This window comes from Paramisgurnus dabryanus, chromosome 17 (genome assembly GCF_030506205.2).
Source record: "Paramisgurnus dabryanus chromosome 17, PD_genome_1.1, whole genome shotgun sequence".
Lineage (NCBI taxonomy): Eukaryota > Metazoa > Chordata > Actinopteri > Cypriniformes > Cobitidae > Paramisgurnus > Paramisgurnus dabryanus.
The window spans coordinates 12,635,967-12,658,794 of NC_133353.1; the positions used below are offsets into that span (position 1 = coordinate 12,635,967).

The following is a 22,828-nucleotide window of genomic DNA, read 5'->3' on the forward strand; positions in this document are numbered from 1 at the left end:
AAAAGCCGCCACCATACTGACACTTGACAGCCCCCTTCCAACCACCCCCTCCTTTCCGGATAGCCAATACTCGGATTGATTCTGCCCTGTCGGAACGAGCAAATGTTGAGTTTGTGTGTTCATGCACACTTAACACACAGTTTCTAAAAAAGCTGATGGCGTCAGCTCAGGTGAATCTGCTAACCCAGCACAGTCCTAGATAGTGTGACACCAGTGTCCTAAACAGTGTCCCGACCTTGCACATGTCAAGCGATTCAGATATTTAGAAAGGGAGAAGTTGTATTTCAAATTGAGGAAGAGTATTTTGCTTTCAGTAAAGACAGAAACATATCTTGAGAACTGATGCGTCGTGCCTGTCGGGAGCCCACAAACTTTTAAACTCTGCGTACAAAGCTTTAACGCTGGTTTATTTTCTGTTCCGGACAGAAGCTTTTGTTTTTTGTTATCTCCTGATCAGACCGAGTTTGTTTGTTTGTTTGGCTCAGTGAGGAGTCTTGCATCAGCCCATGTTTGATGGCTCTTGTAGAGTTAGAATTTTTCAGTTTACTGATGGATCAACCCCGGCCCCCTCCGGCAAATTGGCTGCCTTAGCCGTGTCAAATCACTATTGCCTTACCATGAGAAATTTCCTCTTTCCGTGCTCTCTTAAATCCCACACCACTCTGTCAAGAAGCTGAAGGGATGCACGCTACCTTAGGGAGAATTCTCTCTGGAATTTGTTCATCTGTCTGTGGAGGACGAGTATGGAGATGGGCCAACCACATGTGGCGTTCTGAACTTCTTGCTTATGACCGTGATGTGATCCGACTGTTTGTTCCTGGGTATAGTCTCCAGAAGAGTTGTAAGACCCTCAGATGATCTCAACAAAACTCTGCCCTATTTAGTGATGTCTGGTTACTAGTTAATTTCACATTGTACTACGAATTAAAGCTTTTTGTGTTCATCTCTGTGGCGAGAGTTTTGGCTGTCTAGTTTTACACTTGTTTTCTGTATCCTTGCATCTCAACATCAGTCACAGGAAGATCTTGGATCTTATCCCTAAAGCTCAGTCTCTGATGCAAAACCAAACACTGAACTGAAATAACAACAGTTGTTTAAAAAAACAAAAGAATACATTTCGCCCCTAGAGCTCAAATTCACAGTCTGCAAATACTTATTCTTTCTCGGTTTCAAACATTTGTCTTTGTCTTGTTGAGTTTAAACAGTGCTGAGCAGTAGGATTATATTTTGGGAAACTGTTGGCTGAAAATGTCTTGCACTACGTCATGATTAAATACATTGTGGGGCATCAGAATGATCTTAATATGCTTTATGCCCAGCTGCACTACTTCCTGAACTTCAGCCAGCTCCTTGTTTCCTGTCTGCCATTATTGGACAAACTGATTAATCCAGTTGTGCCTGATTGTTTGTGACTTCTGAGGTCAGGCACACCTGGATTAATCAGTTTGTCCCAATAATGGCAGACCGGAAACAAGGAGCTGGCTGAAGTTCAGGAAGTAGTGCAGCTGGGCATAAAGCCTATTGGGTCTCGCCTACAGTGCAATCTTATTGGTCCAAAAACTCTCTCTGCATAACTTGATTTAAAAACCAAAAGGAAAAGAAGCTATTTTTTTCCTGGGTTGTAAAGCATTTAACTGTATAAGATGCGGCTGTACTTTGCTTCACTGGCTTTGTTTTCTTCAAAGAGCACCTATTGTCCAATTTAAGTTTTTAAATTTCCTTTGGTGTGTAAGTGTGTATTAACACGTTAACATAATGTTAACGATATGCAAAAGGTACATACTTCAAAGTAAACGATGACCCAAGTTATCATCTTGGGTAAACCTTTTTTCTTGGACTACAACAAACACACGGATTGTAGGCAACAGTTTACTTCCTGGGATTGGTGAAGTAGACAAGACCGGCATTATCATAATTCCTCCCGCTTCAGGCTCACAGCCTGTAAGTTAACTCCTGTTAGCATTGCATTGAGGGCAAATCTTTTAAACATGGTAAGGAGCATCATATTTCCGGCTGACATCAGAGTTATTAAGGCCAATCACAACGTATAGAATAGCTTGCCAATCAGAGAGTGAAATCTGGAGTTACAAAAATGTACGGTATGTGGAAAATACTGTTTTTTTTAACCGTAAACCACGCAAACACATTGTATTATACCAAATACACAAAATAACGTTGTTTTAGCATGAAATAGGTACTCTTTAAATAATTAGACATTTTTCTTTTCATCAGTTATTTTAGCAGGTGTTTATCAATGCTGTTTTATTACTGTTCTGATTACATTCAGACTTTTAGCAGCCAATGATTTCAGTGAAAAAAACTTGATTTACGAAAAAATCTGATTTATGAGAACAGATATGAGCCGTTGTACAATACTGCCCAGTTGGTCATTGTGTTTTATGATGTGAACAATTGAGAACATTTAATTTACAGCTGGGAGTTTTAAGACTTTACTGTCTACCGATTGAATGATGTGCCCCTCCTTTCTGGGATTAATTTCTCTTCGGTTTGCTTCCTGTAGATCACTGCGAGATGCTGAGCGGGTGTCCGGACGATGAACTGATGGCCCCGGGTGAGGATGGTTTGGATTCAGCAGTAGACGACAGCTTGCTGGAGACCAGTCCAATTCAGTCGCCCCTGCAGGTGTTTGCAGGGATGGGCGGCTTGGCGCTGATCGCAGAGAGACTCCCCATGCTATATCCTGACGTCATCCAGCAGGTCAGTATAGCCCTCAAAAATACACACAGAAGGTCTCCAGTACTCTTTACTGCAAACGTGTGCGTTTTCTTAAATTGTATTGTGCCACAACACAAGCATTCTGCCTAATAAGCTTCGTCCTGTGACCGCAAACTCATCATTTCTGCCGTTTGCACGTACGCTGAGCCTGTTTGTCCGGATCATTCTGTACAGGTCAGCGCCCCTGTGGTGCCGTCCACTACCCAGGAGAAGCCCAAGGACAGCGATCAGTTCGAGTGGGTCACCATCGAACAGTCCGGGGAGCTTGTTTACGAGGCACCTGAGACCATTGCGGCCGAGCCCCCACCCATTAAATCGTCTGTTCAGACTATGTCGCCCATCCCCGCACATTCACTGGCAGCATTCGGCTTGTTTCTGCGATTGCCAGGGTATGCTGAGGTTCTACTGAAGGAAAGAAAACATGCACAGTGTCTGCTCAGACTGGTCTTGGGCGTCACGGATGATGGCGAGGGAAGTAAGTAAACCAAAAATAGTTTACTTCAATAAATAAAATTTGCCCACCACTCGTATTAAACAGGCCTTCTTTACTTCTGGGAGAGTTTAGTTTACATCTCAGTTCTCGCTTAAGCACATTCTAGCTTCTCCGAACCCTACCTGTGTTTCCTAAGTTATCTTATTTAAAACAAAATCTTGGCAGCATCACTTTATGAATAAAGCATCCCCAGTTTTATATTAAAGGAAAACACCACAATTTTTCAATATTTTACTATGTTCTAACCTCAACTTAGACAAATTAATACATACCTATCTTTTTTCAATGCCTGCACGTCGTGAATGTGTTAGCATTTAGCCTAGCCCCATTCATTCCTTAGGATCCAAACAGGGATGAATTTAGAAGCCACCAAACATTTCCATCTTTTCCCTATTTAAAGACTGTTACATGAGTAGCTACATTGGTAAGTATGGTGACACAATTAAAAATGTGGCAATTTTTTAAGTAGATAAAAAATGAAAACTATATTGTATGGCAGAGAAGCACTTAGTTTGCAGCACTTCGACCTCTGGCGCAGTAACATTATCACTCCTGTGATGATGTCACTGCGCACCGAGGTTGAAGTGTTTTGTGCCACCATACTTACTGGTGTAACTACTCATGTCTTTAAATAGGGAAAACATGGAAGTGTTTGGTGGCTTCAAAATGTATCCCTGTTTGGATCCTAAGGAATGAATGGGGCTAGGCTAAATGCTAACATATTCACGAGGTACTGTACAAAGATTATGTGCACGCATTGAAAAAAATTGGCATGTATTACTTCGCCTAAGTTAAGGTTAGAACATAGTAAAATATTGAAAAATGGTGGTGTTTTCCTTTACGAAACAGCTGAGCATCAAACTTCTCCAATAGCCACTATGTACATATACATCTCCCCTACAGGAAGCATTGATTTGGTAACTGCTTGGTTAGTTCATTGACTAGAGTAATTGAGCCTGGATTGACTCACTAGTTTGTTGGAGTCTGATTGCTTGAGCTAATGGTAGATTGGTTAAGTAAGTTCCCAAGTAGACTTTCTTCACATGTAGTCCACATTCGATTGTCTAAGATATATAACCAATTTTGTTACTCTGGGATGCTTTCCAGTATTCTACTTCTGTAATTTTTCCCGTTTTCTCCATCTGTCTCTCTTCCTCAAGGTCACATCCTACAGTCTCCCTCAGCTAACGTTTTACCCACATTGCCTTTCCACGTCCTCCGGTCCTTGTTCAGTTCGACTCCGCTTACCACAGATGATGGGCTGTTGTTGAGACGTATGGCTCTTGAGATCGGTGCCATCCACCTCATCCTGGCTTGCCTGTCTGCCCTCAGCCACCACGCTCCCAGAGTCCCCAGTGGGAGCGCCAACTCCAATGAGGTCAGAGAACACTCATAAAATTCCTGTACATATTATCTATCACTGGATATATGATTACATTCAAACGTTGTTAGATAAGCCAAAGCAATGACCTATGCCTTTCCCGAACTAGACATCATTACAAAAGAGTGGGAAGTATTTAATTTACTATGTAAACTTGTATAGTTTACTACGAACTGAAGGCTACGTGAGTAAAGATGGCAAAATTAAAATAGTGGACTTCAGGAGGTCATGGTGAAAGCCAAGCAACTGCCATTGAGATGAATGGGAAGGCTAATAGATAGCTGTCTCCAGATTATAGACCTCTTGGATTCAGTTGGTTTGTAAGCAATTGTGCAGAGAGGAAAGGACACTTGTAAATACCTTAATGGTGATGTTTTCCTGTCTCATTGTTTGGTGCGTCGTTTTATTAATGGCTGTGGTAGGTGCTCTTTAGAGAGTGCTGAAAGACTCTTTATTCAAAACCTTTAACTTAATGAGGATGGGCGGGTGGTTTGGTGTAAAGGAAACAAGGACTCATCCAGGTGTTGTTCTACATTATGGGGGAAGATGTCGCAGAGCCGGATGGCTCTTTTATTCATTACACGGTTACTAGAAAGTTTTTTTGGCTAAAATGAAGGTCTGTTCATGAAGGACAATCGACGCATAATGGTAATGAGAAAGTAATGGAAAAAAGACTATCATCAGACCCCAATACCAGAGCGAATGGCTTTCATAAAAATCTATATTCAGCAAGTCGACCCTCATACACTGGTTTCATTATTAAAATCTTTTTTTTATTCAGCGTTTAGGAAGAAATGCATAAAGGGTGCTCTGTGCGTGGTTAGGTATATGTGTGAATTCTGTTGGGTTTCAAATTGGGAATGAACGTTGGGCAGTTGCTTGTCAGGGCCATAATGAGCGTCCTTGGGGCGGCAAAAGTATTGGCAGAGCAACTATTAAACCTGTTCCCTCAGCCATAGAAGAGAATTGCAGTCAACAAACATTTATTCTATTTTTACAATTCACATCTGTCTTTTTTCTTCGTGGCTAAATTGTTTCACTGCATTTATAAAAACCGGATTATACCTCATTCACACAGCACTTTGGTCCCAGAAATATTCTATAAAATCGGCAGAGAGGCTTTTGTGGGAACACAAATACGTCACGTAAATGTTCTGGGATCGCTCCCGTAAAGAGGACCTAGTAACATTGCTGTAAGATACACGGAAAGCATTCTGTGTAAACAAAAGGCAGAAACAATGCCGTAAGAGGCATGGCATAGGGAGGACGGGCATGCCATTGCAACAAGAAGTTATGGTTCAGAACTTGGACACGGGGGTTTAAAAACAGATGGTATATGGACTGCATTTATATAGCGCTTTCATAGACCATTTGCCATCCAAAGCATTTTACATATTGCCTCACATTCACCCATTCACTCACACATTCATACACAGACTGCGATGTCAGCCATGCAAGACGCCATCCAGCTCCTTGGATCCAGCTGGAGTTAGGTGTCTTTGGTCAAGGACACCTCGACATTTGGTCAGGTGGAACCGGGGATTGATCCACCAACTTCCTGATTTGTAGACCACCTACGTGAACCACTGAACCACTGCCGCCCCAATCAACATTCACAATGAGAAATTTCGACAAACTGGACTGAATCAGAGATCAGGGAGCTCGTCACTATCCGTGCTGAAGCTGAGAACATTCACCAGCATGACCTTGTCATAAACAAAAATGCACGTGTGTGGTTTCTCGAAAGAGAGAAATCACGGATAATTAGCAAACTTAAGACGCTGTAGAAAAACAGGACTTTAAATGCGTCACAGATGTTTATGGAATCTTTATGGTATGTGTCTGAATACACGTACAGATTCCAAAAAAATCATTGGCAGTGTGAATGAACCAAAAATCAAACGATCACAGACAAATCATTTTCGGATGCATTTTCCGTCTATTTTCTGTAATCTCTATGTGAAAAGGGCTTTAGTTTGTCTTTGGTGCTGAGTTTAAGGGTGTGAAATGCTGACGTCAGAACTGGTATGGGGTAGATCTCACACCATGAAACCCGATGCATGTTGGATTGAATCTGGCCTGCAGTGCTTCCCAATCCCATTCCTCATTTTGTCTTTGGTGTGGAAGCGAACATGCGCACCAGGTAACTGGTTCTAGGTTATTAGTATTTTGCGTCAATTGCGTGAATGAGAACAATGCTCTTCTCAATTTTCAGCCGAATGTGTCAGTAAGCTCTTCATTGATTGGCTTTAAAAAAAATAATCTGGTCCCCCACTGCTATGTGTAAATTAATGCAGGGAAGACTGATAATGTTAAATAGTTACGTGAAGCTCACGATTGAGTATGTATTTTATTCAGCCACAGGTCTCCAGTGGTCATGTTGGGGGTACCACAGAGGAACAGCAGCTGTACTGGGCCAAAGGAACAGGATTTGGGACAGGCTCTACGGCATCGGGTTGGGATGTAGAGCAGGCTCTAACTAAACAGCGTCTGGAGGAGGAGCACGTCACCTGTCTCTTACAGGTAGGTGTGTTTTGTGTGTATATGCAGCCATGGCTTGGAGGATAGCACACATGCTTATGAGTGTGAGCGATATGCCCCATTTTGAGATCGTCCTATCGTCAACCTATGAGATCAGCGATACACAATATTATCGGGGGCGGGGCAGTAGTTTACTCATTTATTTATTACTTATTATGACAAGTCACTTGATTGGTGGACAAAAAAAGAACAAGAGCAACACCGTCATGACCGCAACCTTCTTTAAACTGATGCCATTAATCCAAGCGCGTCATTAAAGCCCAGGCGCTCTTTCCTACGTGCCAGGGAACGAGAACAAGACACGTGCTGCGCGCTAACATCCTCTCTAGTGCAAGGAAATGGCAGGGCTGCTCAATTATGGGAAAAATCTTAATCCTGATTATTAAACACATGATTACTTACTGACTGTAAAAAAATGCACATAGGCACACACGCGCGCGCACACATTCAAACAATTTAATGTATTTGTTTAGTGCTGTTGCAGAAGGCTACACGTGTCAAGCAGTAGTGCTCTCATGAGGTGCCTTTTTAAACACATTGGTCCAGCGGAACGCGGCCATATTTTAAACACGAGGGATGCTACAACTCCTTGAAATGCAATTATAAGCAGGGTTACTACCTAGTGACCTGACTTCGGACAGAGCGCAGCTCTTTGCACGTACGCGAGAGTGAGAGAGGCCCCAATATGCAGCGGGTTATTTTAAACAAAAGGGATAGTTTGCCTCAGCTCGCATGAAACGCATAACACTGAACAAAGACATAATGTTTACTATAGTTTATGTTTAGACTTCGGACAGATGCGAGAGCGCGTGCACGTGAGACCGAGAGAAGCGCAGCTGCTCATGACGCGCTGGATTTATTTCAGGTGCTAGAAGGAGTCCAAGACGCGCGCATTAAGTCCATGTGCGTGCAAGAAGGAATCTCCCTTACAACATTCATTACGTCACATCCACAAACCCTCATGCGGGGAAAGCATGCAATGTTAATGTAAAACTATGATGATAATAATACATTCGCCAACTATCGTCATGACTATCGACATGAAAGCCTGCCATTGGTTTGAAGATCGTCAATACACAATGCTATCGTCTATCGGCAAAACCCTACATGCTACATAAATAAAATGTATATGGTGCAAATCCGACTTGCATTATGTTCTGGTTTTCTTCTCATCATAATTTTTTGTGTCAGTAAAATGGAAAAAGCCCTAAAGCAATATGGCCTGCCAACGTGCAGATGTAGATGTCTAATGCCTTCATGTTTTATATATGTCTGTTAGGTTTTGGCAAGCTACATTAACCCATCAGGCTGCGTGGGTTCCGGTGAGACCCTCTCAGGAGAGGTCAGAGGTCACAGCAGCTCCTTGCTGCCATCTGTCTTACAGGAACTACTCAGCCAATCCTGTCTCATCCCTGCCATGTCGTCTTATTTACGCAACGACTCAGGTAGGCACGCCTGTCACATCTGTGTGTGTGCATCGTGTAGGTCGTGCATTATACTGTTTTGCTGATTCTGTAATGGCACTAGTTTATATAAATCTATAATTATTTGGGCTTATGCATGTGTGCTGGAGAGAAAGATTTGTTTCAATAATTGCCGCTTCGGTGTGTATGGAGACAGCAGGTGGAGCCCCTGCCTCTTCTGAGTCTCTCTCTCTCTCTCTCTCTCTCTCTCTCTCTCTCTCTCTCTCTCTCTCTCTCTCTCTCTCTCTCTTTATGTAAATAGTTCTTAATTGTGACGAATGAAGCTACAAAAATATAAGAAATACATAGTGTTTTAATATAATCCCATTTAATACAGTATTACATAATACATAGATATTGTATACATATATAAATTGAAAAATGTTGTTGTGTTCAAAAAATAATGCCTGCTGGATGATGCTGTCAGTGTGTGATGTGCAGTGTCAATATAGTTATACATAATATGAACCAACAGGACTGAGATGACTGTAGAATAGTATTTGTATTGATTTGTTTATATATTGATCTTTTATGAAGGGTTAGGAATAAATGGTAAAAAGTTTATTGGGGTTTTTTTTTTGTGGGCAAAAGTTGTGAAGTTACACCTACTGTAGGTAAAGTTAATACTATGTATCTACCTACCTGAGTTAAGATAATGTCCTGTCCGTTATGAGCCATGAACAAACACTGCTTTGTTCTTTTAAGTTCCAGACAGCCGTGTGTTGTGTTTGCTCCCTCATGGTGTTTTTAGTGTGCGTTTCTGTGCGCCGTCAGTGTTTATTTCTCTTCGGCTTAATTAAATAAGCGCCGATAAAACGATGAGTGTAGTAATTAGCTTCAGATATCAGCTGGGGGTTTCAACCCTACATTGGCACACACACATCAGGTCTCTAATCTCACACAGCCTGCAGGGGGAGCTAATTTTTTCAATGTAGAGAGAACAATTGAGCTACTAAACGATGGTGAGGTAGACACACACACACACACTGTGTTAAAACAAAGAATACACGCTTTGTGCCATGAGATCCTTAGTCCGTCTGTGTGGCAGCGAAACAGAAAATGAACATCTCGGCTCACCCCTGCTTTAATAACCCCCATCTAGCTGATGAACAGGAGGGAGAAGAGACTAGCGGAGATGGACTACTGCTTCCAAAAAGCATTAAGAAACAGCCAAGGGGCAGCTTACAAAGAGTACAAGATTACAGCAAAGAGCTCTGTGTGTGTTTTTTGTATGCAAGCGGTAGGGTGGGAATCTTAAGGGACATGGAGATGCAATGCAATATCAATATCTGGGTCATGATATGGTAATACTAGATTATTTACATAGATATTTAACAAATTTGCTTTGCAAGCTTATAACAAGGACTTTGTCGTTGCTGATTTCTGATTGGATGAGCCATGTTTGAAGTCAAACCGTGCTGATAATCGCATACCTGCTTGTTCTATATTAATGCGATTTGATTTTGTCACATCATACAGTAGTGTGAAAAATCAATTGCTAACTGTAAAAAGCAAATATTATGTTTCTATAGCCTAATAAAAGAAAAAAGATAAAGATGGAAATAAATTAAAACTGACAGACAAGAGGATGGTGCTTAATTTTCCGTCATTCTTATTAGTGCTATTTTAAAGGAACAGTATGTAAGAAATTTATATCAATTAATCATAAAATGGCTCTGATATGTCACTAGACATTAAGAAATCATTTTCATTTCAAATACTTATATCACTGACAACAGTGGTCTGGCCAGGATATTGGCATTTAAAAAGTGGAGTTGCAGCCCTCAACTAATGTTTATGTTATCATTTTGTGTATTGGCCACCAGTTTTGTGATTGCAATACCAGTTTTGGCCACAATCCTACATACTGTTCCTTTAAAGTGTGTGTAAAAGCATATTCAATATTAATGTCATTTATACAATGCAATACTGCACATGTTGGCCTTTTATTAGATTTGGTCATATTTTGAACATTTACATAGAATTATGGTATTTATTTGCATAGAAAAAATTGACTATCTAACAAACAAAAAAAAGAAAATATTCACATGTACCCACGTCTCTTTTTATCTTTTTGATTTTCAATTTAGATTTAAAAATATTTCTTACATTTATTTCAGGTATTAGATTTGAATTCTTAACCAAGTTCATGTTCAGTTGCCAGTTTTGTCATAGGGCGAGTTGCTGGTGGGGTTTTTGGTATCAAAGCAACATTTAGTCCTCATCTTTCACTTTCCTGTCTTCTATAACCCTCTCAGTATACCTTCTTACTACCTTTACCTATTTCATTTTTCCCTCCTCTATTTCCGAATGACCTGTTTTTGAAATGGGCAAAATCAGTTTGGGTTGCCATGTGCCGTTTTTGGTCTAGGTTTTATCTCTTGGGCCTGTGTTGACATGGTGTCCTGTGAAAAGCAAAGGCGGCCGGTATAAATCATGTCTTTATGTAATTCAGTGATCTGGGGGATTATTGACCATACGAGACCACACATACTGTATTTCTATTGTGTTGTGTCTTTTAGTACGGAATCATATAGTGTGTTATGTCATTAAACGTGTGTGAGAAGGCCATGTCTATCAAAATGTTGTATTTAACTGGGAACTCAAGAAGAGAGTTGATCACTAATCTGAGAGCTTGAATAGTGGGTTTACACTGATCTGAAAGCTGGAATAGTGTCTTTTCACTGATCTGAAAGTTGGAGTATAGGCTTTACATTAATCTTGAGAGCTGGAGTCAAGGCTTTACAGTGAATTGAGAGCTGAAGTAGAGGGTTTACACAGATCTGAGGGGCTGTTTAAACCTGATAGTAAGATGTGTTTTCGTCGATTGGATCACAAGTGGATGAGAGCGACACATTCACGTTTACAACTGGTATTTTAAAGTTTCTTTTGTCCACTATCGAACGCTTCTGTCCGTATTACTTTGATGTTCTGTGGAGACGTGGATGAGTCTCTGCTTTCGTTTAAATTGAGTGGGAGAAATGACGGGTTTAAATTGACGCAAACTAATATTATGTCAGAGTCCGCTGCTTGTGTTGTAAGTTAACGTGCTGGACAGAGTTTTGTACAAGTATATATAAGAGCTTTCTCTGATATTTCAGAGCAATCGATGAAATAAGCTCAATGGGGTAAAGGGTTTACACTGATTTGAGAATTCAGCTGATTTCCGGGTCTGGCTATACCACTTTTAGCATAGCTTAGCATAATCCATTGAATCTGATTAGACCATTAGCATCGTGCTAAAAAATAACCAAAGAGTTTCGATATTTTTTTCTATTTAAAACTTGACTCATAGTTTAAAACTTGTAGTTACATTGTGTACTAAGACCGACAGAAAATTATCCGTTTAAATTATATTAAGCCTTAAACTTCTGCATAATTAAGGGCGTGGCCGCTTGAGTGACGGTTGAACAGCCACTGCTGTCACTAGACTCGCGTTAGGCGGGCGTGGTTTCACCTCAGCTTCACCCATGTCCTGCCTCTTTACCCATTTTCGGTTTTCCGCGAGTGATTCCCGGTGACGCGCGGCCAAGATGGCGACGGCAGGCAACGCCTACTTTAAGCTTCAAAAACGATCATCACAAGCCAATGGGTGACGTCACAGACACTACGTCAATATATATTTACGGTCTATGGTTTGAGAGCTAAAGTAAATTATTTACACTGATCTAATAGCTGAAGTAGAGGGTTTACATTAGAGGTATTGACGAGTCCACTTAGATCCGAAGACCCGAGGTCCGACCGGGTTCGGGTCTAAAAGTTTCACGCGTGCCGCTGACACAGGTCGAGTAAAATAATAGCGGCATCGGGTCTCAGGAGTGTGTTTTTGCGGAACGGACAAGAGACGACCCGAATTCTCTCAAGTGTGTCAATGTCCTTTCCCAACCCCTCCTGTTTGCCAAAAGCACTTGCGACATAATGTGGCTGGCAGTAGGTTAATTTTCGTTGAGACACCTGTCAATCAATCAATTTTTAAAATGTACATTTTAGCAGTTACCTTAGTGTCGTCATCAGATAAGAAAGTTAAATAAATGGAGCAGCAGGCCACTGGAGTTTTTTATGTTTGACTGGTGCGTACAGAGCTGCAGAGTGCCCAAACGTCGATGTTGTTTACATTCGGCTCCAGTCAGGTAAAAAAATGCCACTGTTTCGGGTCGGACTCGGGTTTGATTTTCTTGGGTTTCTCACGGGTCGGGTCTTTCTTATAAAAAAAATGTTTGCACATCGGATTCGGGTCATTTCAGGTCGGGTACATTTCTTCGGACCCGAGAAAACCTCTAGTTAACACTAGCTGGAGTAAAGAGTTTAGACCTATCTGAGATCTGAAGTAGTTGGTTGCACTGATCTGAAAGCTGGAGTAGGGGGTTTACACCGAAGGCTGCAGATGGTTGATGAGAGTTTACATAGAACAAGGGTGCATGGTGGGGATTTGTGTTTCATGACCCTGTAGGTACATGCTGATTTACAGCACAGGCCTTTATTACAGCAGTGCCCTGTGGCTTTGGAATTTATTGAGAGACCTGAGACTAAGCGGAAAGCCCTGCTAACATTTCCGCAGGCTGTGTTTTTTTTTACATATTTTGCATGAGGTATCGCAACACACTCCGATAGAGGGCAAACACAGTCTTTTTCTGTCGAAAAATCAATCGCATGCACCCGCTTATGGGGGTATTTGGATTGTTTAGGTTTATATGCGTGTCTGATGTGTTCAGAAAGCATACTGAAGCCTCATTCTCATGCATGGTGCTCCCATCAGCCTTCTTTCACATGTGACAGGAACTGACCTCTGCGTTCTAGAAGGGCTTAAAAACACCTCCATCACTGCTGGAATAGAGGAGAAAATCCTAGTTACCATCATTCATGCCTCATTCCCCCTCCCTTTTTCGCTTTCTGTCTTTGTAGCCTTCTGCAACTGTTTGTTTCACCTGCCTCTTTTTTACGGTTTGCTGAGCTCTGTGTACACACACATACGCTCACAAACCTAGACGTGTGAAATGTGCGTACACGCAGACGTTCTTAAGCAGCGAAAACATTAGCGGTCCAGTTGGTCCAATGCCAGTCATTCTAAAAATGAGGTAAACAACACTTTCAAATACGAGATAATGCCACAAGCACCCATACATGTTCAAATAAATATTCTCATACCCACGCACACAAACAACGCACGTCATTCGTGTCACAAGACTACACATACAGGTAAGTCTGAAAACATCCTAGTCGATAGAATAGAATATCATTTTATTTATGAGATTTTCTATGACACAGTACATCTAGTATGTAATCGGTTGTCGATACAAAAGCTTTTCATTTTCACAGAAACACCTTTAGTCAGAAAACACACTGATATTCGTCTGTTTATCGTCCCTCTGCCAGTCAGAAAAAGGGAAGGATTGTAATGAAAAGGAGTATCGTGTCCACAGGTCCAAATGTTTGCGGACGGATCCACCATTGTGTCTCGTTTTATTTTATTACAAAAAGATTTCATACTTAAATTTTTCCATTCTTTCTCTGTATTGCAAAGCTCTTTCCATTGGTGGATGAGTCGTACAGTTTAAAAGCAGCCTTTCCATTGGCCTGTGTAAATCTAATGGGATCTTTCTGTGCATGTCTGTCCTTGCAATCGAAGCCAGACAGTGCTTGACGTAATTTCCGTTACTGGGGAAAACATAAAGTCCCTTGGCCCATGACCATCATGTCCTGTAAGGTTATGAATCTGTCGTATCCAAAATCATTGTCTGTGTGTCCAGAAAGGCCTGTTTGTGATGTAAAGTCCACTTTCTTGGAGTCCATCAGAATGTTTTGCAATAATATATTCCGCCCTCCTGGCTTGCTTTACGTTTGGAAGTCAAAGTTCAAGAGTAGCGTCACTACCCATCCAGAGCGGCCCAGTGTCATCTTCCACATTCCTTTCTGTGAAACGTCAACCCCTCTGTCATACCTCTGTCTGGCTCCACCTCACACCTGCCCCCTACCACGTGGTCCTTTTCCTCACAGGGTGGTGTAGATGTAAACAAACACAATGACGAAGAGGTTTAGGAAGGTGCCGATGATTCCCAGCAGGGCCAAGATGGATTCCTCTCTCTCCTCTTTACCCTCTTGCGCCCGAACGTCTTCTATACTGACAGTGGTCGTCCCCATTCTTACCACCCACCTCTGGCTCCAGGATGCTTATCTGAGGAGAAACAGGAGTTGAACATGAGACACATGGATGAGACACTCAAGCGATGAACTCTTTTCTTGTGTCTGGTCCATCCACCCTTACGCGCCCATTCAAAGCACAGGCTAAACGCTAAGGTAAATTGCAGCACATGGGACGAGTTTCCTCTCTCCGCTGATTGCCCAGCTGCGTATGTGAAGTAATGAACAAAAAAGAGGATGTCTCCCCCCACCATGATAGATTCGCCCCTCAGAAAATGATATTTCCCTGCGGAGTTGCTACAACGGGGCGACTCTCGGCAGCCGGGATGATTTACTGTTCGTTTTAAACCTTCTCACTTGCTGTTCGCCTCTGCCGAGCACACTAAATGATTTCTCTTTTCTCACCCCCACTTTCTCACAAACACTGTCTTTCAATCAATGTGCGTGTTCCTTCAGCATACGCACGCTTCAAGGGGATTTTAGCACGGGTACCACATACATCTAAACACAGGCATACAAGCAATCGTGTCCCTGATCGTGAGATGGTACAACAACATCAGCCTCTATAAGCAGCCTGGGGCCAAGCATGTTGCTGGACTTCAAGACAGGAATGTATGGTAGACATAAGTGGAGACAATAAGGCAGGTAGACAGACAGCAATAAAATGTTTCGAAGGATGAAAATCGTGGACAGAAAGGAAGATGGGAAATGATAGAATACAAAAAACAATACAGGTGTAGAATCGGGGAAGTCTTACCCTACGGCGTGTGAGATCTGGGGGAAGATCCAGCATGCTGTGGTCTCATCACAGAAGAGGCATATCTGGGCTGGCGGCAACATGAGGGCCAGCTGGCCAAACGTCTGACGTTCCCGAGACAGTGAGGAGGAGAAACAAGAAATTGAAAGGCGAGGAGGGAGAGAAAAAGGGAATAAAGAATGAAGAAAAGAGTAGGTCTACAACAGCCTCTCCTTGAGCCGTGTGCGTTACGCAGACAACAATCTCAGTCCCCAACGTCCCTCCCCTTCTCTCGCTCCCCTTCTCTCGCTCTCCGTCTCTCGCTCACTCTCTCTGTCCCCCTCTGGCTTGGTCTCGTTCTTTCCGTGTTAGTATTCCAGCTTCTTTATGTATCACCAGCCTGTAAAAACCTTTCCTTTAGTTCCACATTTATTCAGTTTGTACTAATTCAACCGCTTGTTTATTTATTTAATTCTCTGCTTGAACATCTCACACCTTTCAATAAAGGGGCTTGGAGAAATCCTCTCTCTCATTCTCATTCTCCTTCGTTCTCTCTCCATCCATTTACCAGACCCCTTTTTGAAAATCACTCTCCCCTCCTTTTCTCGTCCCCTCCCTCTTTCTCTCTCCCCCATATGCTCTTGCTGTCACACACTCTTGTTCTCTCCCGTGACTCTTGTCTATCTCGACCCTCTTAGCATTTGAAAGCGAGGCAGGTCAGCGTTTGTAACAAACACTCACCGTCACCTTCTCTCGCCTTTTCCTTCTTGCTCTCCTCTTTTATCCGCGGATGCCGAAGAGCTACAGATGCATGCAAATGCCTCCGGTCCGAGGCTGGCTACGTTCTGGAAATCGGCGACCTGCGGCAGCGCGCTCTCCACCCTGCCGTTTTCTGTCCGTAGCCGATGGCAGCCGTGTGGTTATAGGTCCCATCTCAGAGCCTGAGAGCGGCGTGCATTGCATAACCAAACAGAACGGCTGGTAACCGCGGAAACAGAGGGAGCGAGGAAGATCGGGAGGGTGGGCGGTGAGGAGGCTCACACGTCAAATGTCTTTATTGTCAGAAACAATGTAGAGCTACAGAGAGAAAAGTGCAGGATCCAAGTGGAGGGGAAAGTCATTTCGAGAGAAAGATTGAGGGTTTTGGTTGGGGTGCATTGCATAGAATGGTGGCCTATATTCATGTGTGGGATTCAATAGACCACATATGTTGACATGACGACATGAAGTGTGTCATCTCAGTTTTGATGTTCTCAAGCTATTTGTTTTTGTGCTCTTTACGAAGTACAGTAGCACTTTACAATTTACAATACATTAGTAAATGCATTAACCTCCTAAGACCCGAGCTTTGGTTTTATTTCTTCCAGCTATTTTGGGGTTAGGAAGAACCAATAAATGATGGTGCAAACAACAAAGAAATGTGATGTCCACGTACGTTTAACGAACGTTAAAGGAATATTCTACTTTCATTAAAAAAATCCTGATAATTTATTTGCCTCTATGCATTCCAAGATGTTTATGTCCTTCTTTGTTCAGTCGAGAAGAAATTATGTTTTTGCGTAAACCGTTCCAGGATTTTTCTCATTTTAATAGACTTTATTAGACCCCAGCAGTTTACAGTTTCAATGCAGTTTAAATTTGCATTGAAACTGCTTCAGAGGGCTCTAAACGATCCCAAACTAGGCATAAGTGTCTTATCTAGCGAAACGATCCTCATTTTTGCCAAGAAAAATAAAAAATATTTACTTTTAAACCACAACTTCTTGTCTTGCACCAGCCGTGTGAATCACTAGCTTGATCTTAGGTATTATGTAATCAAATTGAAAGGTCATTCTTTGTCGCACATCTCGCAACTGGTTGTCATATATGTGTTTCATCATAAGACTATCAAGAACCACTGAGTTTTGACATTATCGACATAATAAAGTAAAATTTAAATGTATTTAATTTGAATATTTGAATTTCAATATATTAAAAACGTAGTGTTTATCTTCCGGAGGTTATATGGGTGATTCTCACGAAATCCAGATTTAGAAGGTGTCCAGCATCAGAATTACATTTTTTTTTTTGCACATATAATATTAAGGTCTGACCTAACCGTAACCATTATTTTTAGAGGATTTAAAACGTATTTCCTATAGAATTATTTACATTTTTTAGACTTATCATTACCGCAACATGATATTACATTAAATATATGCATTTACAAACTCATGTTTCGGTAATGAGAACTAAAAAGTTGTCTAAAAAAAATAAGACCTGCTTACCTAGCAGACATCTTGAGTGTCACAGTCAATTATGTCCCTTCCAACAAGTTTTTTTTTAAATGTTAGTTCCTTGAGGGCTTATACAATGATCGAACATTGTTGCGGAGGATGAGAAAATTGGTCTTGGACACATTTATATTCCTTATTATTGTCTCTACATTTACCAATGATCACCAAATACCACGTGTTTCTTTACTTTAAACATTTATAGTATAACACGCGCTGAAGCTTTTTATTTTTTCAATTTTTTTATTATAAATATTTTCATGTCAAAGAACCAAAATCCAGTCGCGGACACGTTGCGGTAATGAAAATTTTCCCCATAAATGTGGAAAAAAAACTGAGGAATATGAATGTTGTTTCCTTACTCACATAAAATATACCGCAACCTCCCCTCTTCCTCATCCTCTTGTACATTTGACCATCTTCTCACTGCTTTTTATGATACTCAGTCCTGCTCTCTCCCCTTAGCTGGTCTTCTGTCCATTGATGTGTGTTAATAAACTATCAACCTCATTGTCCACGTTAACATTTTAATGGAGGGGGGCAGAACAGTCTCTGTTTACACTCCTTTACTGCCACATCCAGTCCAATAAAATCATATATCATTATTATGTGCCACATAAATACATTGGTTTAGTTCCATCAACCCCCAGACCTCAGCAGAGCCAGATCAATTATTGCTGTTTCAATTTGAAATGATCCTGACCTCTGGGTGGATGCTCAATTACAGGAGGTAAATAAAAGGAATTTGTCTTTAGGCATCATAGTTTAAGGAGAAAAAACTGTACCAGGCGGAGATGTTGTAGTAAATTATCTACAGGATCTTAAAGTTGGCAGTAAACTGTTTTGTGATTTGATGAAGCAAAAAGGTCAATTTCATGTTGATTTTTTATATTTATTGGGGGTTTTTTTTGGTATGTTTGTTAGAGCAGTTGTTCATTGTCTTAGCTGTAGCTCTCTGAGGTAGAAATGATAATGAAGAATAAGAAATGATAGGAAGAATGAAATCAGGAAATTATGCATGCTGGCTGTCATCCAGGCCCCATACACACCACAGACCATGCTTTTGTACAGCGAGGCCATGAATGATTTATTCCTGTTTACTAATGTTTAACACTTCCTAATGTCTTCTGAAGTGGTGCTTTATATTTGCAGTAGCTCACAAACCCCCCGTAGCCAGTGGCTTTTACTGTATAACGCTGTACGCCAGCTGTCACCTTCCAGTTTAACTGTTCATCTATGGCATCTGATCTAGAGTCAGTCTTGGTTGTGACGTTCTAGCATTTAAAGGACGCATAAGAGCCTTACCTTTCTTATTTGAGAGAATTCCTCATTATTTCAGGAAAATACCCCACCCCCTTGATAATTAGTATCGGCACATTTCAGTCACCATAATGTGCAGAAATTATCGCACAGGCCAATTAAATGAAATTATTATGTGGGCGAATTTCCTCGGTCCCCGATTCCCAGCGCCGTGCCATAACATTTCAAAGGGATCAAACTCAACCCGGCGGGTTAGAAGCCATGAAGAAAGCGGCAGGATTTTTTCCCATCCTCTCTAAGTGGAGTTCCTTGTCAGTAAGCCGTTGTTTATATTCATTTATTTGTTTGTAATTTTCTCTCTCTGGAGCTGTGGATCATATAATCATCAGGCTGACAGCCGGTGGTGGGCGATTATGGAGCGATCTCATTACTGTACGTGTGTGACCGTATTATAGTGACAGTGTGAGGAGAGGAGCGGATTGTGCTGACTCCTAGATCTACTTGTGTGTTCTGATATTTAACCTCTATTAGAATGTGATTATAATCGCTCAAGAAATTGTGCCTGTAATTAGAGCTTTAACTTGACAAACAAAAATCCTGATTTTGGGTAAAGTTTTGATTTGTTTGTTATTATTATTATTTTAGTTATTTGTCAAACTATTAAAGAGCACCTATTCTCCGATTCACATTTTTTTATTTTCTTTGTTGTGTAAATGTGTATTAGTTCATGTTTATGATATCCAAAAGGTACATTCCCCAAAGTAAATGATCATCTCCAACGTAAATCTTTTTTAATGGACTACAACAAACACACGGATTGTAGGCAACAGTTTACTTCCTGGGATTGGTGATGTAGACAAGACCGACATTATCATTGTAAGTTAACTCCTGTTAGCATTGCATTGTTAGCGAATCTTTCAAACATGGTAAGGACAACACATTTCCGGCTTACGTCAGAGGTATTCAGGCCAATTACAACGTACAGATTAGCTGGCCAATCAGAGACAGAGCTTTTCAAATGGATTAGTTTTTTACAAAATCAGTTTGTTTTAGGAAGAGAGTGAAATCTGGAGCTACAAAAATGTACGGTATGTGGAAAATAATGTGTTTTAACTATAAACCACGCAAACACATTGTAGTATAAGAGTTGTTTCAGTATAAGAGGTTGTGGTAGACTTAAAATTTTGTCGTATTTTAATGATTGTAATTTGGATTTTTAATTTAATCATGAACTTACAAGATGAGCATATTAAAAATTAATTATTTTTTTGTGAAGAAAACAGACAAATAGACACTCTGCATTAGGGCTGCAACTAACGATTATTTTAATCAGGGATGCACCGATACCACTTTTTTGGAATTCGAGTACTTGCACTTCAGTACTTGCCGGTACCGATACAGAGTACTTAATAAAAAACATGATTTAAATGTACAGGTAACAGCTTTAGTCATATAATTTAACAAACAAAACAAGGGACTAGTTTTCCAGTTTGTTGTAAACTCTGCCTCTTTGGACAACACAAGAGGCATTAACCCCTTACACGCCGCTCAAACATATACATTTCTCAGACCGTGGTATCGATCCCTGGTATCGGGGGACTTTTAACGAGTACTTTAGAAAATGTGGTATCGAGGCCGATACCGGTATTGGTATCGGTGCATCCCTAATTTTAATAATCGATTAATCTGTCGATTATTTTCGATTAATCGATGAATCGGATAAAACCAAGAAAATCATTCATTTCCAGCCCCTTATTTAAAAACAGAACTAAAATCTTTAGAAATTGCACAAACATGTTACTCCTTGAACATCCCTGAGCTGTTACATTAATAATAATATAAAAATGGACTAACACAAAAAATACACATGTATGCTTTACATCTGCCAAATATATAGACTTTTTTATGATGCATTTCCCATCAAGAAGCCTCTCTTGAGAGAGACTGAGTGTGTTCACTTCGCTCCGCGCTTAACCAAAGTTTTTCTTTTTTTTTTATAATTAAACATCTCTGTGTCACGCGACACAACGAATCGATTATGAAATTAGTTGCCAACTCTTTTAGTAATCGATTTTTATTGATTTAATCGATTCGTTGTTGCAGCCCTACTCTGGATCCCATTCACTTTACTTGACAACAGGGGCGACATTTGAACAGGCAAATACGAGGGGAAAAATGACAATATACAACCGAGATTAAAAATCAAAAGTGTTCGACTGTATGTAATAAATGCATCAAGGCAGATTGATACAGACTCTTGTCATTAGATTTCATGTCTTTACCTTGGACTCCTGATGCAGTTTTAATTTTGTTCTGGAGATTGATCTTCCGCTCTTCTATCACACGGTGTTAAACTTCAGCAGCGCCGCACAGATTAACCAGCATGTTACATCAAAGTATTGCGAAATAGTTTTGAGACCTGTGCTTACTAATCGCTCTCTCTGAAAACTTCACGTAGATCAATCTGTGCAGCGCTGCAGTAAAATGTGCACTTGCCACCAACTGGACAGGGATGGGAATTACATTTACAAGATACAAAAAAATACTCTTAGATGGATGGCTTTCAGATTTTTTCTGTTAACACGACCTGTTTGGTATGCAATTTCTTTTTTTTCTGTTTGTAATTATTAGATCTTTCCATATATCTTACAGTCAAAACACACTATTATGCATTCTAAATGTACACACTTTTAAGCAACACTTACAGGTGGTATGTGTACATTTTAGTTGCATCTAGTGGTGAGATTCCAAATTGCAACCAACAGCTCACCTCTCAATTTTAAAACGCATATGGTATCCATTAACAATCACAATGAGAAATGTCTGCAAACTGGATTAAAGCAGAGATCAGGAAGTTTTTCACATATCCACTCTGAAGCTGAGATCATTCACTAGCATAGCATAGCACGTCACGCGCTCCAAAATGCACGCGAGAAGAAGAAACTACAGGACTTTAAACAGGTCAGAGCATGTTGTCATCTGAGACAACGTAGGGAAGAATGCGCTCTGTAGAACAGTTTGTCCATTTAGGGCAGTGTTACTCATTGCGCGGCTCGGCAAGCTTTAATTTGTGGCTCACATGGCAGTAAATAATACGGTACAGTTCATTATGTGAGGTTTTTACACCACTAATAATATAGTTGTATATATTATATTGCATTTCTGTCAAGGGATCCTTTTAAAAGTTACATAATGCACCTTTAATATCACATTTGTGTAACTGAATTATTCTTGGGTATTATCCATCCAATGTGTGGCGTTTTTAGTATAGAAATTCATTGCATTGGCAGTCTTCAGTATAGTGGAGCTTTTTTACATTTACATCAAGGGGCTTTGAAAAACAGCAGTTGCTTGTATAACGCAGTTTTTGAGCGTGGTTCTGCTGAGACTCACAGAAATGGACAGTGGTGAATTGGGTCAGCCCTGACAAGCTTTTCAAACCTGCTGCAACATCCTGCAAGATGCGTCTGCACTCCCTCCATCAAACGCAAAAACTGAAGAAAGTGAGTGATGGCTCCTTCTAATGGATCTGTGCGCACTCATCTGATGCACTTTCCTTTTTTTTCCGAAATGTTTTCTCTATATTTCTGCTGCTTTCATCGTAGAGAGCAATTCATATCACCCAGTCTGAGAGTTGGCACACTGGGGTTTGACTCAAATTATTGTTTTCTTGTCAAGTATTTCCAAGTGTATTGTTTCTTACTCTCATTAAGATGTTTGTAGTGTAGGTGTGTAATAACATTCAGCCCGTTTCTTCTCTGCTGTGATGTATTAATATACTGCATTTTGCTCATTTGAACAGGTGCC

General features: G+C 40.8%; 1 protein-coding gene and 1 long non-coding RNA gene across 13 annotated transcripts in view; one reads left to right on the forward strand and one right to left on the reverse strand.

The window, feature by feature from the left end:
• The window catches only part of birc6 (baculoviral IAP repeat containing 6), a 114,768-nt gene that overhangs the window by 59,403 nt on the left and 32,537 nt on the right, over positions 1-22,828 (forward strand). For all 11 annotated transcript variants that reach the window (XM_065297468.1, XM_065297475.1, XM_065297469.1 and 8 more), the window contains exons 61-65: positions 2,522-2,718; positions 2,911-3,211; positions 4,390-4,607; positions 6,969-7,133; positions 8,431-8,596. In XM_065297468.1, the coding sequence (XP_065153540.1) occupies positions 2,522-2,718; positions 2,911-3,211; positions 4,390-4,607; positions 6,969-7,133; positions 8,431-8,596 (1,047 nt within the window). The remainder of the gene's footprint in view (positions 1-2,521; positions 2,719-2,910; positions 3,212-4,389; positions 4,608-6,968; positions 7,134-8,430; positions 8,597-22,828) is intronic.
• Positions 13,836-16,488, reverse strand: LOC135727382 (uncharacterized). Of its 2 annotated transcripts, XR_010525276.2 has the most exons (3): positions 16,230-16,488; positions 15,510-15,888; positions 13,836-14,786 (listed from the first exon to the last, which is right to left on the reverse strand). It is a non-coding gene; the product is annotated as an uncharacterized lncRNA (long non-coding RNA). The 2 variants fall into 2 exon arrangements; XR_010525275.2 differs by lacking the exon at positions 16,230-16,488 and having other exon boundaries at positions 15,510-16,209.